The 17,870-nt window shown below is 46.0% G+C and overlaps 1 protein-coding gene across 2 annotated transcripts in view; it reads right to left on the bottom strand.

Annotated features, from left to right (window-relative positions):
- The window catches only part of CENPI (centromere protein I), a 508,210-nt gene that overhangs the window by 374,549 nt on the left and 115,791 nt on the right, over positions 1–17,870 (bottom strand). For both annotated transcript variants that reach the window (XM_086964635.1, XM_086964636.1), the window contains exon 3: positions 11,508–11,645. In XM_086964635.1, the coding sequence (XP_086820761.1) occupies positions 11,508–11,645 (138 nt within the window). The remainder of the gene's footprint in view (positions 1–11,507; positions 11,646–17,870) is intronic.

Here is a 17,870-nt window from a genome sequence, read left to right as displayed (position 1 = left end):
CTCACTGTGTAGCTGACCCTTTGTGGATTCCAACCGTCTCCACGACTCGCCGGACCCGCTTCGCGGGTCCCGCAGCGCGTCGCTTGCCAGGAGGCAGCATCAGAGACCTCAGGAGGAGCGCGGAGACAGGCGAGTAACCAGCGGGGCTGCGAGCATAGGCAGGGGACTCCAGTGTCCAGGAGCCCCTGCGCGCCCAATCACCATCACCTGGGCTGCTCTCCCCGCTGGCCACGCCCCCCGCCAACGGAGGTAAAAGCCGATCTCACCTTGTGCCTGTGGGACCCTTTGTTAACGGATTGCCAGCGCCAGGACGCCAGAGGAGCACGGCGGACTCACTGTGTAGCTGACCCTTTGTGGATTCCAACCGTCTCCACGACTCGCCGGACCCGCTTCGCGGGTCCCGCAGCGCGTCGCTTGCCAGGAGGCAGCATCAGAGACCTCAGGAGGAGCGCGGGGACAGGCGAGTAACCAGCGGGGCTGCGAGCATAGGCAGGGGACTCCAGTGTCCAGGAGCCCCTGCGCGCCCAATCACCATCACCTGGGCTGCTCTCCCCGCTGGCCACGCCCCCCGCCTACGGAGGTAAAAGCCGATCTCACCTTTTGCCTGTGGGACCCTTTGTTAACGGATTGCCAGCGCCAGGACGCCAGAGGAGCACGGCGGACTCACTGTGTAGCTGACCCTTTGTGGATTCCAACCGTCTCCACGACTCACCGGACCCGCTTCGCGGGTCCCGCAGCGCGTCGCTTGCCAGGAGGCAGCATCAGAGACCTCAGGAGGAGCGCGGGGACAGGCGAGTAACCAACGGGGCTGCGAGCATAGGCAGGAGACTCCAGTGTCCAGGAGCCCCTGCGCGCCCAATCACCATCACCTGGGCTGCTCTCCCCGCTGGCCACGCCCCCCGCCAACGGAGGTAAAAGCCGATCTCACCTTGTGCCTGTGGGACCCTTTGTTAACGGATTGCCAGCGCCAGGACGCCAGAGGAGCACGGCGGACTCACTCTGTAGCTGACCCTTTGTGGATTCCAACCGTCTCCACGACTCGCCGGACCCGCTTTGCGGGTCCCGCAGCGCGTCGCTTGCCAGGAGGCAGCATCAGAGACCTCAGGAGGAGCGCGGGGACAGGCGAGTAACCAGCGGGGCTGCGAACATAGGCAGGGGACTCCAGTGTCCAGGAGCCCCTGCGCGCCCAATCACCATCACCTGGGCTGCTCTCCCCGCTGGCCACGCCCCCCGCCAACGGAGGTAAAAGCCGATCTCACCTTGTGCCTGTGGGACCCTTTGTTAACGGATTGCCAGCGCCAGGACGCCAGAGGAGCACGGCGGACTCACTGTGTAGCTGACCCTTTGTGGATTCCAACCGTCTCCACGACTCGCCGGACCCGCTTCGCGGGTCCCGCAGCGCGTCGCTTGCCAGGAGGCAGCATCAGAGACCTCAGGAGGAGCGCGGGGACAGGCGAGTAACCAGCGGGGCTGCGAGCATAGGCAGGGGACTCCAGTGTCCAGGAGCCCCTGCGCGCCCAATCACCATCACCTGGGCTGCTCTCCCCGCTGGCCACGCCCCCCGCCTATCACGTAGTTGCAGAGTCTTAAGGAGCCTAGTATCCCCGCCTCGCGGGAGCGAGCGGGAGAAGCCCGGGACAAGGGCGGGACCGTCTGTGGCCGTCCGGGGCCGGAGGAGGCCGGGCTGGGCCCTATTATTAACATTTTCTTCCTAATTACTTATTTATGAACCTTATTAACTGGTATAATTTTTATTGTGACTGTTTGTGTCTAAAGTGACGTTAAAATACTGTGGCCTGAGTGGCATCGCTGATTAAGTATTGAGGTTGGATATAGCCCCGCCAGTTGTATTTTAAAAGGAATAACGAAAATGCCCTTAAGGTCTGGTAAGGAGAGGCAAGTTCAGGTCTCAACCTCTAATGGTACTTTTACTGGTACAATTGATCAGTTTTTCAAACGTTCTACTGCTATATTAGAGAAGGAGATCGCCCTGGTTGAAAAACGCCTTTCGCTTGATATTATTACTGGTAAGCGGTCTTCACTAGGTAAAATCAATGAGGCTGTCTCCCCTGTCCCACTTTCCACGTTGAACTCGGATAGTAATGCTGAAGTATTGTTGGTAACTGCTCCTGAGATCCATACAGTGGAGATAGTGGATTCTTACCAGGAAAGTGCTTTTAATACTGCGCACGATAACTTACAAAAAAGCGGGACCATTTGTTTAGATCAGTCCAGGGATAATACTGGTCTTTCAGACTCACCAAATCTCAACATTAGTACTGAACTAATGGATTCCCCTTCCCATCCACAACAAACACCCACTCATAACCCTGGGAAACGCAAGAGGGTAGACTCACCGGACATAGAGGAACAAACTGAGGGGTTGGGAAATGCCTCACCATCCCCCCCACAGCTACCCAATATTAACGCTACTGCCCAGCAAGGGGGAGGTGAGACTATGATTAGCATTACAGAAGAGATATTTTTGGCTAAAATTGAGCTGCTATTCAAATCTTTACTTCTACCTCTTTTTGAAAGGACAAGATTACTAAATACAAAAATGGATTCCATAGATTTGCTAGTGAAGGATAATATAGCGACCTCTGACAGAATCCTCGCCAGTTTAGCAACTGCTGGTTTGACCCCTCCTGTCCCGACCATTCCGAAGCCCACCATTATGACGAATAATAAAGCGGGGGTTAATAGTTTACAAGTGGGACCCTCTATATCCAAGGCCCCGCAAAAAACTGTACCCGATCCTAAGAAAGCAGCTTCTACAGAGAACCCTGCAAGGCCAAAGCCTGTAAAAAACCAGCAGGTTCAGAAAAATTCAACTTCTGTTAGGGGCAAAAATATTAGTCATCAGCCCATCGCCAAACCCATCCCAAAGAAACAGTGTGTGAACCTCCCACCGGAGTCAGTACCTTATACAATTGTTTTAACTGGCGTGGCTCCGCTTGTAGATGGCAAGAGGGAAACACACAAGGATCTTTACAATAAGGTTACATTCTGGCTTAATAAAAACCGGCCACTACCTCCTAATCTAAATCCTGAAATACTTAATGTAAGGAGGGTGGATTGGATAGGTTTTGGTAAGAAAGATCTTGAGGGGGATTGTGTGGTGGTTAGCTTTAGAGAGCCTTGGGTTGCCGAATACATTTGCAGGGAACCAAGATTCGGTAGAGTTGGGGATGTACAAACTTTACTACTGCATTATTTTTATCCAGCTTTATATGCAAATAGATCCCACACCCCGTTTCATCATTCAAGAAGGGACAGGTCTAGAGGGAGATTCCATTTTGACACTCCACTCTATCCAATGTTCTATCCCCACCTTGCGAACCGGTTTGCTCCCCTTTCCGGTCTGGAAGGTGTGGATTGACATGATGTAGAACAATCGATTACTGGGCGTTCTAGTGCTGTAGTAACGTGTTCTTTAAATAATGTGAGTGTCCCTGGGGTAGAGACTGTCCCTGTGTCTAGCGCAAATCCACAGAGGGTGGAAATAAGGGAAACATTCTTGTCAGGTACCCCTAGACAGACGATCACTAAGGCTGTCGTCAACCCAACCGCCAAGATGGCAGAGAAAACAACTTACACCCTCGCAGTCTTGTCTTGGAATATAGCGGGCTTAAAGGGGAAAGCGTCAGAGGCTGATTGGGGCTCCTTTGTGGATCTACATGATGTTATTATCCTGCAGGAAAGCTGGTCAACCGACGCTATCTATCGGGTTGGCTACCTTAATTACCACAAACCAGCTAGTAAGGGACCGAAGGGTCGCCCTTCAGGAGGCCTAGTTATTTGGATTAGACAATCATTAGCCATTACCATCACGGAACTCCCTACTCTGAGTAATGACATCCTAGCGTTGAAATTAACCGGTAAAAATAACCAGGACCTTTGTTTGGTCAACATATATGCTAGAGGGTTACCAGGTGGGAAGCCTGCGGGAGTGGTAGCTGAACTTGACTCCCTACTGAATAACATTAGTAGTGACAAATGTGTTATGGTGGCAGGTGATTTCAACTGTTTCGAACCGTTTCCTAACCTTGATAGCGGGGGATATGGGGAAATTGATCAGATCTGGAATGTTCCTCCTTTGTCTATCCCTCCAATTAAAAAAGTAACGGAGGCAGTTATGCAGTGGTTGGGTCTTTGCCTTGAATGGGACTTGCGTGCAGCGAATGGAAGGACCAAATCAGATCAGATGGGAAAAGTTACATTTGATAACTCCCTAAACTCGAGCCGCATTGATTATTTTTTGTTAAAGATAGAGTTTTGGAAAATATTGGTGGACATGGAAATAGTCACTAGATCTGAGAGTGATCATAACCCCCTGGTAATAAAATTATCAGTGGATGAGGGTCTCCACATGAACCCTGCAACTAATATTGATACAGCAGACGCTGGTCTCACAAATGATTGTAGAAGGGTAAGATGGGCTGGGCTCCAAGACAATACTGCTATTATTAGCAGGATTGCCATGGAGGTCCTAGCGGCTACAAGACAGATGGCACCCATACTTGAGGCTGGAACTCCACTCGACCAAATCGGGACAATTCATGAGTCTCTTTTTAGTAAAATTAAGTCTTTTTTTATCAAACCTGTAAAAGGAGGAAATAATGTCCCAGCACAATCTAGGTTGAAATGGTATGATAAGACCTGTAGTATTGCCCACAGCTCTCTGTTAAAGGCTATTAAATCCAAATCATGCCTGGATATAAGGATAGCCAGGGTGAATTATAAGAAAGCATTAAAAGAGGCAAAAATCAAATGGGATGATCAGCGTTGGTTAGATTTATACCAGGCAAGTACCTCATCTAACCAACAAAAATTTTGGGAGGTTGTGAAATGGGGAGGGGCGGGGGAATTACATACTCCAGTAAACCATGTCCCGGCAGAGCAATGGGTCAAGCACTATGAGGCACAGTTCAGCCACACGGAACGGATCTCCCTTACTACTATTAGGGAAGATGCCAGTGTGCAGTCTGAGGTGGCCTCACTTGATCACATTGTTTTCACTGAAACTGAAGCTATTTCTGCTCTTAAACAAGTGCAGAATGGCAAAGCCCCCGGCATGGACTGCATCCCTGCGGACCTCTTCAAATACGATCAAACATACTGGGTCCCGTATATATTAATTTTAGCAAATGCTATAGCTAGAGGGACTAGGATCCCAAATTCCTGGAAAGGGGCTGAGATTTTGCCAGTGCACAAAAAAGGGGATAGATCTGATGCGGGAAACTACCGCCCCATCAGCCTCATCGATGCCCTACAAAAAGTAATAGCCAGAATGCTGTTGGGGAAAATCCATTCGTGGATGTCAGAAGTAGATATTCTGTCTCCAATGCAGGCGGGTTTTAGAGCACACATTAGCACAGTTGATCAGATATTAAGATTTGTCATGATCTATTGGAAAACTGTGTTATTGAGAGACGGGAAGATCTTCGCTGCATTTGTGGACCTCAAATCAGCGTTTGATCTGGTCCCCAGAGGGAAGATGTGGGCAGCATTGAGAAGGATGGGGGTCCCTAGTGCACTATTAGAACTTACCATTAGGATGCATGAGGGTAACTTTGCAAGAGTCAGATGGGGTCGCCAGGGCCAGGTTACCGAATCCTTCCCCGTAACTCGCGGTGTGAGGCAGGGTTGCGTCCTGGCCCCCACCCTATTTGTACTCTTCATCAATCAGGTGGTTAAGTTCCTCTCAGATACCCCCACTGATGCTCCTTCACTGGGTGGGACCAAATTCCCTCTTTTAATTTTTGCAGATGACACTCTCATATTGGCCAAAACACAGAAGGGTTTACAGGTAACAATAAATAAATTCATGGACTTTTGCATTATGAATGATCTTGAGATCAATATTAATAAAACCAAGTTCATGGTCCTAACTAAGAAAAAGCCACTGAGGGGCCATGTTTTAATGAATGGGTCTAGACTGGAGCAGGTTGATGTAATGACTTATCTTGGTGTTACCTTGGATTATAGGCTACAATGGAAAGATCAAGTAGCGGCACTCTGCCTGAAATTTGCCCGCTTGACTGGTTGTCTAGTAAAAGAGCAGCGGTGTTCCCTGACTAAAAGAGTACTGCCCGCACTTAAAATTTATAGTGCTAAAATCAGCTCAGCCATATTATATGGGGCCGATATTTGGGGATGTGTGGACCTGGCTGTCCTGGATAGGATACAGAATAAATTCCTTCGAAACTTAGTTAGTCTCCCCCCCCTCAACACCAGTCCTTCCACTCTTGATGGACATGGGCATGCATACCATTAAACACCAGGCCCTCTATAGGATGGTGGCGTTATGGAGACGTATATGGTCCACCCCGGAGCTGGCCATGTTTGCCCGTGAATTACAGGATGTGAGAATGCAACAAGGGGCAGGTGACATACCGTGGCTAAAGCTAATTAAGAACACTCTTACCGAAATGGGTCTTCCCTTGCTTTGGTCGGAGCCGGGTTCTCAAACCTTCCCTACCAAGAATGAATTTAAACTTCTCTTTTGGTCCATGGTAAAAACGGAACATGTGGCACTTTCTGAGAAAATGAATTTGACAGGCCAATTTTTGCTCCACAAAGCAGTACCTAACAAAGAAGTATATTGGGATGTTATCCTTAAAACATTAGATAGGAAACTATACCATCAGTTCCGTGTAGGTACACTGCCTCTGAGGGCTTTTACTAGCGGCTGGCAGAGGTTAGAGTCAAGTTTCTGTCCCTGTTGTACCGTTTGCAAAGAAACAGTGGGTCATTTTTTATTTGTCTGTACTGCTTATTGTGAACCACGTAATAAGTGGCTGAAACCTATATGTACTAGACTTAACACCCGAGTGAGTAGTGAAGCACTGTACATCTTGAGAACTAACACATCTGAATGGCTAACCATAGGATTGGCCAAATTCCTTGGGAGGGCTTGGCTGATAAGGATTAAATCAGTCAGCTCATAGTATCATGACCTAAATAACTTGTATACTGTGTTACCCCACTGATTTTTTGGCCTATGATTTTATCAGTACTGATGATCTGCTATTTTTTTTTATATATATGCTCAAATGTTTTTATAATTCCCCTTGACGTCTTTACAAGCATGTTTAATTGAGATTTTTAACTAGATTTGCCTTACCTTAATTTCTCTTGTCTTGTTTCTTTTTGATTTGTTTAGTATGTGTATTTAAATATTTATGATCTCATGACTTTGTCGCACTAATTGTATTTAAAGTAATTTTGTGTATATGTGTGTCTTTTATGATGAAAAATCGAAATAAAGACGTTAAAAACTGAAAACTGTATCAACAAAGTAATCTTCCCAGTTCACCGGAGATGCAAAGCGGTTTAGCCCATCCCACCCAGTCCGGCATTCAAACTTGGCAGGTGATTTAGGAGTCATTAGTCATTATCTGGTAGGCCCATCCGCTGGCCTTACCAGTGTGCAGTTTTCATTGAGGACCTGACAATCATCTTTGAAGGTGGTCTGCTCCACCCATCTACCTGCGAAGAGCTAGGTGTTATGGGCAGACAGCTGCTACCCTCTGGAGGAGAGTACTCTGCAACAGGACTCTGGCTTTATCTGGTGTGCATGCAGCCACCCACTTGTTGTCAATTTAAGATTAGGCATAGGGGTAAGCCCCAGCAGTACCGCATTTTCCTTTCATTTACAGAGGACTGTACTTTCATGAAATTTTAGTACTTGGCCAGCCTCTAGATAGATAGGTCTTGAAAAAGGGTGAGGGTAAGCGAGTTCAATTTCCAGGCTGCTATCAGAAGATCTTCCTTAACCTGGCAGGAAAGAGCTCTGATGAGTACATCTGGTGAAAGTTGATTCTGTTGCTGATAAGTGAAGACGAGATGAGTGCAGTCCAGGGTAAGATCTCTATTCTCAGAGTCCTGGAGAATAGGACGGAACAGTGCCTGTACAAAACATTCCAACTCTGCATTGGGAAAGTGGTGCTCACACCCCTGATCTGGATATTGTTGCGGCAGGTGCGGTTGTCAATCTTCCAGTGCGTATCCAAAATTGCGTTAAATTTCAAGAACCATCACTCTCTGCTAGTTCATCCTGGGTTTGGTCTTGAAGCGCCACTGTCGCCTCCACCAGATCCAAGCAAGACTAAACTACCTTCACAGCTTGATCTAGTTCAGTGAGAGCTTCAGTGAAGTTTGCATTCATAGCTGCGATGTCTCTTCATTTCCAGCAGGAGGGATCCACTGATGGCGATTACTGGAGTCCAAGCACATCAATGCAAGGGAGTGCACCAACCGCTTTAAGCAGTCCACAATATTAATGTGGGCTTCCCAAGGGAATGCAAGGCTCATTACCACGTCATCAGTCCAGGCAGATGCAGCGCGAGGGCTCCATCTACCCAAGCAAAGAAAGGAAGGCCCCCACAGCCCACCTTAGATTTAGCAGGCCAGCCAGGGAGGAGCGCTTAGCATCAGTCAGGCATGGCAGGGCAGATGCCCCGATGTGGGCGACAGTCGTTGGTTTGGGGCAGCAGCAAACGCAATTGCGACTACACCTGCCTCACAGGTCTCCGCAAGGGAAGTAGCTGCTCAACATCCCCAGGGAGTCTGCTGCAATGCAGTCACGGGTACATTTAGGAGCCCTAGCACAGGATCTTAGACAGCAGAAGCCATCTTGAGTCCTCATCTTGGCCACTCCCTCACCTTCTCCATTCTAAGAGATCCTCTTGGACATGTTTTTTTATAGAATTCATACTCTTTAATAAAGAGTCATGAATAGAAGGCAAACCACACAAACTAAGAGTGTATCACTTCCTGTTTTTTTCCTCCCACAGAGGAGGCACATGGATTTTAACAGAAGTTACTTGGATTCTAAATAGTGGCAGTATGCAGCACAGTCCCATTTCAGATGACTAAATTCTTAAGAATATTGCTATATAACCGTGCTTTCGAAAAGTTTTATAACCACAACCCAATTTTTAAAAATGATAACCTTTCGGCAGTACAGGTAAAGTTGGCTCATACCCTTGTTTGTGCAGAAGTTTGTGCAGAAGATGAAATCAGGCTCCTTTGAGCGAGGATACAGATATTCTGGACCGTGACAAATTTGCAGCATGTGCTTTCCTCTTGTTTTGTGGATCAATAGCCTCCGTGTCAGTTTTGGACATCAGTCTGCAGGGTCTTGGTCTTGCTAGCTGCATGTGCGTCTCTTCAGGGGGAGTAGGCTACATAGACCGCTTAATATACATTTCTTGCAGGCCAGCCTTGCTGGAAGATCAGTAGGGCTGAGTCAGAGTCTATTTCATTTAAACCTTGTGCTTGATTTGTAACGTACTCTTCATGGTCTTAATGGCCAAAATACTTTGTTTACAAAGTGCAACATAAACCCCAGCTGAGAGAAGAGCTCTTGTTCGCAGCGATACATGTGTTCTCAGCATTGTCCTATTCAAATTTTGTTACAGCAGATTAGCCATCGATATATTTTCAGGTCTTCACATCTCCCCATCTTAAACAAAAACATTCTCACAATACGAATCTTATTGTTTGAAATTTGTCAAAGAAAGGGCGATGAAGACATGGAAATATATCGGTGTTTAATCTGCTGCCAATGATGGATTACGACGAAGCAGGGCTTTAGACACCCATAAAAAAAAAAATTGATATGAGCAGGTATGACGTGCTCACCCCACAACCTAACATCTGCCACATGTTTAACCTCTGTCGGCCAGATTACTACGGCAAACACTGCCGATTAACCAGCAATTGATTGAGATTTCGGTGAATCCCCCACTACGAAGGCTTTCCTCATCCATAGTGATGGAACGAAACAGTCTTGGTTCCTGCACACTAAGCAGCATGACCAGATACTCCAGCTAACAGAACAAAATATACACTCTTTCTTGCTCTTTAGTTCTAAGGGGAGAGTGTTCCATAGTCTGGGGGTGCCCGCCACCAAGCTTAAGCCTCCCAAGAATCCTTTTTAGATTTAGTGACTACTAAATGGAAAGCTGATGCTGAGTGCAATGTTCTAGATGGAATAAACCATCAGAAGCTTTGTTGAAAGCATTCGGATCCAATGCCATTGAGTGCCTTAAAGGCAATGCATAAGGCTTTAAAGTCTATCCGTTTTTTTCCCACTGGGAGCCACTGAAGGAGATCCAGGCCATTAGAGATGGACTCTTACTTGGGAATGCCCATTAGTAGGCGGGCCGTGGCATTTCGTTGAATATGCAATTTACAGAGCTATTTTTTTCTGAATATTGAGAAAAGGCGCTTAGCAATTGTCAATCTTGGACATTGCAAGGATTGCGGTAACGGGTTTTGGAGGCCCCAGGATATAAAAGGTAAGATTTTCCTTTAGAGAACATAGAAAGTGTTCAGCGTCAAAGTATTAATGTGGCCCTCAAGAGAGATTGTTATCAAAGGTAATGCCTAGATTTTTGACTTTGGAATAAGGTATTGGTAAGGGGCTTAGTTCCAGTGGCCACCAGGTTTGGGACCAAAAAGTGTTTCTTCCCAGAAAGTAAGACCTCCGTCTTACTGGAGTTGAGCTTTAAACTGTTTGAGGTCATCCATTTCTCAACTTGAATTCAATAATCGTGGAACCGGATAGCTGTTTCCTCATGATCACTGGCTATGGTTAAAACTATTTGGGTGTCGACAGCGTATGATACAAATGAGAAGCCAACTACTACAGGTCGGTTTGATTCTCCCTTGCCAAACTTACTAGCAAAAGGCGAAACAGTAGGGATTAAAAGAATCATGACACGAGGAGTGGCAGAAGGTACTAAATCACTGAGCCAGCAGTTGGGTTTACAAAGAGTTTGGACTGTTGTAGGGAGGCGCTCAATAGCTCTCTGATTTTCATCACTGGGGCCAGAGATCATCTAACCGAACAAGGGGTCTCTTAGCGCTTTACTTTTAATTTACAGAACACTGCAAAGAAGGGACCACCCACCCATACAAAGTGTTTTCAAAGTAACTGTGGGCTGCACCACTGCTACCAGAAAACAAGAACAAATTAGGAATTGCCAGAAAAGCTACAACTTGTAGGTCTGAGGCTCCGATTGTGCCTGCTTAGTTGGAGGAGTTTTTGGCAGATGGAATGAGAAATATAAGACTTAGAAATCAAGAGGCGGGGGCTTGGGGCTCAGGGAAGAGAATGAGGCTGGGAAGGGTGAAGGTCAGATTGTTGCTATTAATTGTCTTCAGTGTTGCAAAGATGGTGCGTCATATGCTTGATGTCCAGAGTGATCTACCGAATTTGCTTTTCATCTTGCAGCCGCTAATGGAGTTTTTTTAGAACTTGGTCACCCAAAAAGCCGAATAGTGAAGTAATACATGAGAATACTCTAGTCTGTGTGGGTGGTGTAAAATGAAGCTGTACAGCTACACAAATATATTCTCCCATTGCTACAGAACCATTTTTGTGGATCAGCATGATTGAATCGTACATACAGATATTTAAAGATGATCAAAAGGACACCAAGCAGTAAGAAAGCATCTTTCGACAATGCCCTGTCACAGGTTACCATACTTACCAAGCATACCACTGAGTGCCACATTCAGAAGGACATCAAATGCAGTTGGGGGCAGTCCTCTAAATAGACCGATTTTCTCAATGATATTCAAATGTTTCATCAGCTTCTCATTTCCTCTAAAAGGAATGCGTTCTTTGGCTGGAAAAATAAACAGAAATAATACTAGTTAAGACAGAACAATCAAGTGTTAGTTGAAATATTACTTTGCCTTTATAAGTGAAAGTGTTTCTTCAATAACTGGTAAATTTGAATTTGCTGTTGTGAATCTGGACGAGTAAGTAACAGCTAGAACGTGCCAATAGTAGGATGGACGAGTGAGTGCACGGATTTATGAATGAGCTTATAACTAATGGGTGAGTGCATAAGTAGATGGTTGAATGAGTGGAAGGAAGGGTGGCTGGACAAATGGAGAGCTTGAAAAGGTGGGTTAGCCCTTGGATAGATACAGATAGTCTAAAACAAAACACAAAGAGGGCCAGAGGAGATTTAAAGACCAACAGGGGTTGTCTCCCCAATTAAGAACCAAAAACACAAAAGAAGCCCTGGGTCTTGAAAGTTGGAGGAATGCTAATGGGGTGTCTCTTTTAAAGGACGGTTTCCCTCACCCACCAGAAGGTGGCATACTTTATCATTGGTTAGCCTCCTCGCACTATGAACCTAGTCATAGTGCGGGCTACAAACCCCTCTTTGAGAGGGAGGAACTCGGGGATGTTTTGTTTGTCTCAACGCGGTATAATAAATACATTAAGCGAATGGGTGTGGTGAGGGACAGAAAACAAAAATAAATGGGAGTTTAAACTAGTTCCAGCTGGGTTAGCGGTGTTCCGAATCCAGTGGCTTACAGTGACCAGCTGTTATCAATGCTAACCGGGTTGGTAGCCAACTGAACTCTATTGCAACTATACCCACCATTGTTTTGCCCGCTGACCGTGATGGTAACTATTTGACAGCATCGACCGCCAAGTGCCTGGATACTGAAAGCACTGCATACTTTGAACTGCATTGAATTTATTTATTTCGATCCTCACAAACGTACAAAGTATTTATCCAAGTATAGAAACTGTACAAAGTATAATTCTGATTTGAAGTCTTGCTTCTCAAAACCTATTTATAGATCTTTGTTATTTTTATACAAAACTGGCCTCTGATTTATTCTGGAGTGTGTCTTATTTATGGCCTCCATGAGTACAACAAATGCTTTACACTGTCCTCTGATAAGCCTAACTGCTCGCCCTCAATGCACAACAAGCATTGGAAATGCAATAGGTCTCGCATTAGAAAAGTGGGAGCTATTGGTATTGTAAATTTTTTATTTTTTTTTGTGTGTACTTTTTCCAAATAGCTACATTGATAGATTAGTCATTTACAATGCCAATAGTTTTAATTTTTTTGAATGTGACACCTATAGCATTTGGAATGCCACATGATTTGTATTGACGTGTCTTTGATGGCAGCTTATGTTGTTATGCAACATTTCTAGAGAGCAGGAGAGTGCAGCAGGGGATAGAAGCACAGCCCTGCAAGCTGAGCGTCCTCCCATCGCACACCCATCTGTGGCTTGAGTGGTGTGAGGGTGAGGGGTGTGAGAGTGAGGAATGTGAGTGTGAGGGGTGTGAGCATGAGTGTTGTGAGTGTGAGTGAGTGTGAGTGAGTGTGAGTGAGTGTGAGTGAGTGTGAGTGAGTGTGAGTGAGTGTGAGTGAGTGTGAGTGAGTGAGTGAGTGAGTGTGAGTGTGTGTGATGGTGAAGTTGAGTGAGTGTTTGTGAGGCTGAGTATGTGACGGTGTGTGTTGGTGAGGGTGTGTGAGGGTGAGTAAGTGTTTTTGATGTTTAGTGAGGGTGTGTGACGGTGTGAGGCTGAGGGTGTGTGAGGGTGAGTTAGGGAGTGTGATTGTGTGTGAGTGGGTGAGTGAGAGTTAGGTGTTGTGATGTTGATTGAATGTGAATGAGGCTGAGGGAATGATGGTAAGGGTGTGTGAGTGTGAGGCGTGTTTATTGTGACAAGTTGCAAGGCTGAGCGTGGGTGAGTGTGTGGGAGGGTGTTTGATGGTGAGTGTGCGAGGTGTAGTGAGTGTGAGAGTGTTGTGACGGGTGTCAGGGGAGGGTGTGTGTGTGAATGTCATGTGTTTGAGGGTGAGGGGGTGTGTGTGTGAGTGTGAGGGTGAGTGAGGGGGTGTGAGGCTTCGGGGTGTGACGGTGCGTGAGTGTGAGTGTGTGTGAGGGTGAGTGAGGGTGTGAGGTGTTGTTACGCAGAGGGTGTGTGACGGTGTGTGAGGGTGAGGGTGTGTGAGGGTGAGTGTGAGTCATTGTGAGTGAGTGTGAGGGTGTTGTTGTGAGGGTGAGGGGAGTGAGCGTGTGTGAGTGTGATGGGGTGTGAGGGTGAGGGGGTGTGAGTGTGTGTGAGGGTGAGGATGAGTGAGGTTGTTTGCGGCTGAGAGTGTGTGAGTTGTAGTGAGTGTGAGAGTGTTGTGATGGGTTTTAGGGGAGCGTGTGTGTGTGAGGGTAAGGTGTTTGAGGGTGAGGGGGTGTGTGTGTGAGAGTGAGTGAGGGGGTGTGAGGTTTCGGGTGTGTGACGGTGTGTGAGTGAGTGTGAGGGTGATTGAGGGTGAGAGAGGTGTTGTTAGGCAGAGGGTGTGTGACGGTGTGTGAGCGTGAGGGTGATTGAGGGTGAGAGAGGTGTTGTTAGGCAGAGGGTGTGTGACGGTGTGTGAGCGTGAGGGTGTGTGACGGTGTGTGAGCGTGAGGGTGTGTGAGGCTGACTGAGTGTGAGTGAGTGTGAGTGAGTGTGAGTGAGTGTGAGTGAGTGTGAGTGAGTGTGAGTGAGTGTGAGTGAGTGTGAGTGAGTGTGAGTGAGTGTGAGTGAGTGTGAGTGAGTGTGAGTGAGTGTGAGTGAGTGTGAGTGAGTGTGAGTGTGAGTGAGTGTGAGTGTGAGTGTGAGTGAGTGTGAGTGTGAGTGAGTGAGTGTGAGTGAGTGTGAGTGAGTGTGAGTGTGAGTGTGAGTGTGAGTGTGAGTGAGTGTGAGTGAGTGTGAGTGAGTGTGAGTGTGAGTGAGTGTGAGTGTGAGTGAGTGTGAGTGAGTGTGAGTGAGTGTGAGTGAGTGAGTGTGAGTGTGAGTGTGAGTGTGAGTGAGTGTGAGTGTGAGTGAGTGTGAGTGAGTGTGAGTGTGAGTGAGTGTGAGTGTGAGTGAGTGTGAGTGAGTGTGAGTGTGAGTGAGTGTGAGTGAGTGTGAGTGTGAGTGAGTGTGAGTGTGAGTGAGTGTGAGTAAGTGTGAGTGAGTGTGAGTGAGTGTGAGTGAGTGTGAGTGAGTGTGAGTGAGTGTGAGTGAGTGTGAGTGAGGGGGTGTGAGGGTTTTTGAGGGTGAGTGTGTGAGGTGTAGTGAGTGTGAGAGTGTTGTGAGGGGTGTGATGTTGTGATGGGAGTGAGGGTGTGTGAGGGTGATGGGGTGTGAGGGTGAGGGGGTGTGAGTGTGTGTGAGGGTGAGGGTGAGCGAGGGATTGTGAGTGTGTGTGAGTTGTTGAGGGTGAGAGTTAGGGTGTGTGAGGGTGATAGTGTGAGGGTGATTGAGGGTGTGTGAGGGTGAGGGGATGAGGGTAAGGCTGTGTGAGGCTGAGGGGTGTTGATGGTGAGAGAGTGTGAGGGGTGTGAGTGGGTGCGGCTGTCCGGTGTAGTGAGTGTGAGCTTGTTGTGAGGGGTGTTTTTTTTTTGAGGGGAGTGAGGGGGTGTGAGTGTGTGTGAGGGTGAGTGAGTGAGTGGGTGTGAGGCTGAAGGTGTGTGATGGTGTGTGAGGGAGATGTGTCAGGGTGATTGAGGGTGTGTGAAGGAGTGTGAGAGTTTTGGTGTGTGAGGGTGATGTTATGAGTGTGTGTATGTTAATATTAATTATTTAATATGTGTCGTGTAAAAAAAACTTGATAGATCTTCCCTTTGTAATTGTCCTGCCTTATGTGTATTTTTGTATGTAATAGAACTGTGTATGTTTTTTAATTACTGTGTGGTGTCATGTGTGTTTTAGGTGTCTGTGGAGTCCCGTATTAATTTGATTATTTTAAAAATGGCCGACGCAATGCGTCACCTTGACGTTCCCTACGTTATCATTCTAGTTTATTTTTGTGTTGTGAGTGTTTACGTTTCCTTGACGTTTATTTCTAGCCAATCGGAGCGCGACGTTTTTGACGTTGCGTTCCGATTTGCTTACGTCAACGGTGGAATTCCCCAGAGATCGAGAATGTTGGTGCGCGGAAGGCGTGTTCTTGTTCCTGTGCTGTTGCTGCGTCGTTTGACAGGTAAGAATGTATTCCAAAGTGTTTTTTTATGTAATGTAATGTAGTATCTATACTATCTTTAAGTTAACGACTGAATAGGAGGGTGTTTTTATAACTTGACAAAATTTTTTTTCGATCGTAATATTTGTAAATGTTTGTAATGTAAATTAAAGTCTTGTTTTCAATTGTCGATATGTAATGCATATGTTTTCTAAAACTGTAATGTAATGTATTTTTTGCTGGTGTTTGTTATTTGACGTACAAGAGCTGTTATTTGAACTTTGAAGTGCTATTTAGTTTATAATATATTTATGTATGTTGTGTTTGCATTGGTTTTTTCCTGTGATGCTGAAGTAGCCGGATTATATGTTATTGAGGTACTCGATGTATTAAAGGAAACTTTGTGTATTTGCTGAATTTATTTTCCCTAGCAATGTATTAAGAGGATGTACAGTGATGTAATGTGTGTATTTTATGCGTTTTGTGAAAGAATGGTTTTATTTTCCAATCCCTGTTTGCATATTTGTGTATTAATAGCTGCACCCTCCTTGCGTTGCTTTAAGTTTGCATTTTGGACTAGCTGCAAGTGTGTAATCCTCTTTTTACGTATAATTCAAATAGTTGCTTAACGATATTTATGTGTACAGTTGGAGGCTGGAGTTGTATTTGGAGTGTAGAGTTGTAGAGTTGTATTGTAGTTATAGGGTGTAGTTGGAGGCTGGACTTTGACGGCGTGAGTGTGAGGGTGAGTGCATGTGAGCCTTTTGGAGTTTGCCATAGTATGTGTAAATTTCTAGTACTGTATGCAGTCTATTTTCTTCCCCAAACGTGTTTTGTAGCTTAGTATGTGTTAGATCAGAATGTGTATGTGAACTATCTTTGATGTATGCAACAGTGAGAATAAGGGTGTAGCTTTTAATTTATGGGCATAAGGGTAGATGTCTTAGGATGTTTTTGTATTTTCTGTACTTCCCTAATTTTTTGTGAACAGCTGCGTGGGCAAGGGGCGTTGGCTGTTGTGTTGTTGAGTAGTGCTATTTTGATGTTGTTTGATGCTGTTTTGGTGTACGGTGTTCCTGTCGTTGTGCACTTAGCACCACCAAAACACTTCGTGCAACAGCAGCATCAGTCAGAGCAACACCAGAGTCTTGTGCTTTTGTGATGACGCATTTTGTTTGTGTTTTTGATTATTTCTGGCATTGTTTACTTGTTTATTTTCCCTTACTTTAGTAAGTGCTTTCTGTTGTGAATTTTTTTCCTTTAGCTCACTTTGTCCACTTAAAAATTGTTGTATTTTTTGCTGTGTATTCATATGTTTGTCTATTTTGTGTGCATTTATGATCTTTGTGAAAGAACTGTTTTATTTTACAATCCCTTTCTTTATTTTTGTGTATTAATTGCTGCACTGTCCTTGCGTTGCATTAGGTTTTAATGTTTTAATAGCTACAAGTGTGTAATCCGAATTTTACGTATTAAAATAAATGTTGCCTTACGTTATTTATGTGTGGATTTGGAGAGTAGAGTTGTAGTTGGAGTGTAGAGTTGTAGGGTGGTATTGTAGGTATAGGGTGTAGTTGGAGGGTGGACTTGGACTGTGTGACTGTGAGGGTGAGTGGATGTGAGTCTTTGGGTGTTTGAGGGTGCGTGATGGTGTGTGAGAGTGATTGAGGGTGACTGTTTTAGTATGAGTGAGGGTGTGAGTGTTGTGAGTGTGTGAGGATGAGGGGGTGAGTGTAAATGTTGACTAACGTTATTTTTGTGTGGAGTTTGAGGGTGGAGTTGTAGTTGGAGTGTAGAGTTGTAGTGTGGTATTGTACTTTTATGGTGTAGTTGGAGTGTTGTCTTTGACGGTGTGAGTGTGAGGGTGAGTGGATGTGAGGGTCAGGGGGTGTGAGTGCGTGTGATGGTGTGTGAGGGTGAGTGAGGGTGACGATGTGAGTATGAGTGAGGGTTTGAGGGTTGTGAGGGTGGACTTGGACGGTGTGAGGGTGATTGGATGTGATTTTTAGGGGGTGTGAGGGTGTGTGATGTTGTGTGAGGGTGAGTGAGGGTGACGGTGTGAGTATGAGTGTGGGTGTGAGGGTGATGTGTGAGGGTGTGTGA

This window comes from Lissotriton vulgaris, chromosome 4_1, assembly GCF_964263255.1.
Source record: "Lissotriton vulgaris chromosome 4_1, aLisVul1.2, whole genome shotgun sequence".
NCBI classification, from domain to species: domain Eukaryota; kingdom Metazoa; phylum Chordata; class Amphibia; order Caudata; family Salamandridae; genus Lissotriton; species Lissotriton vulgaris.
Note: the sequence above shows the minus strand (reverse complement) of the source record. Positions and strands in the feature narration are given on the sequence as shown.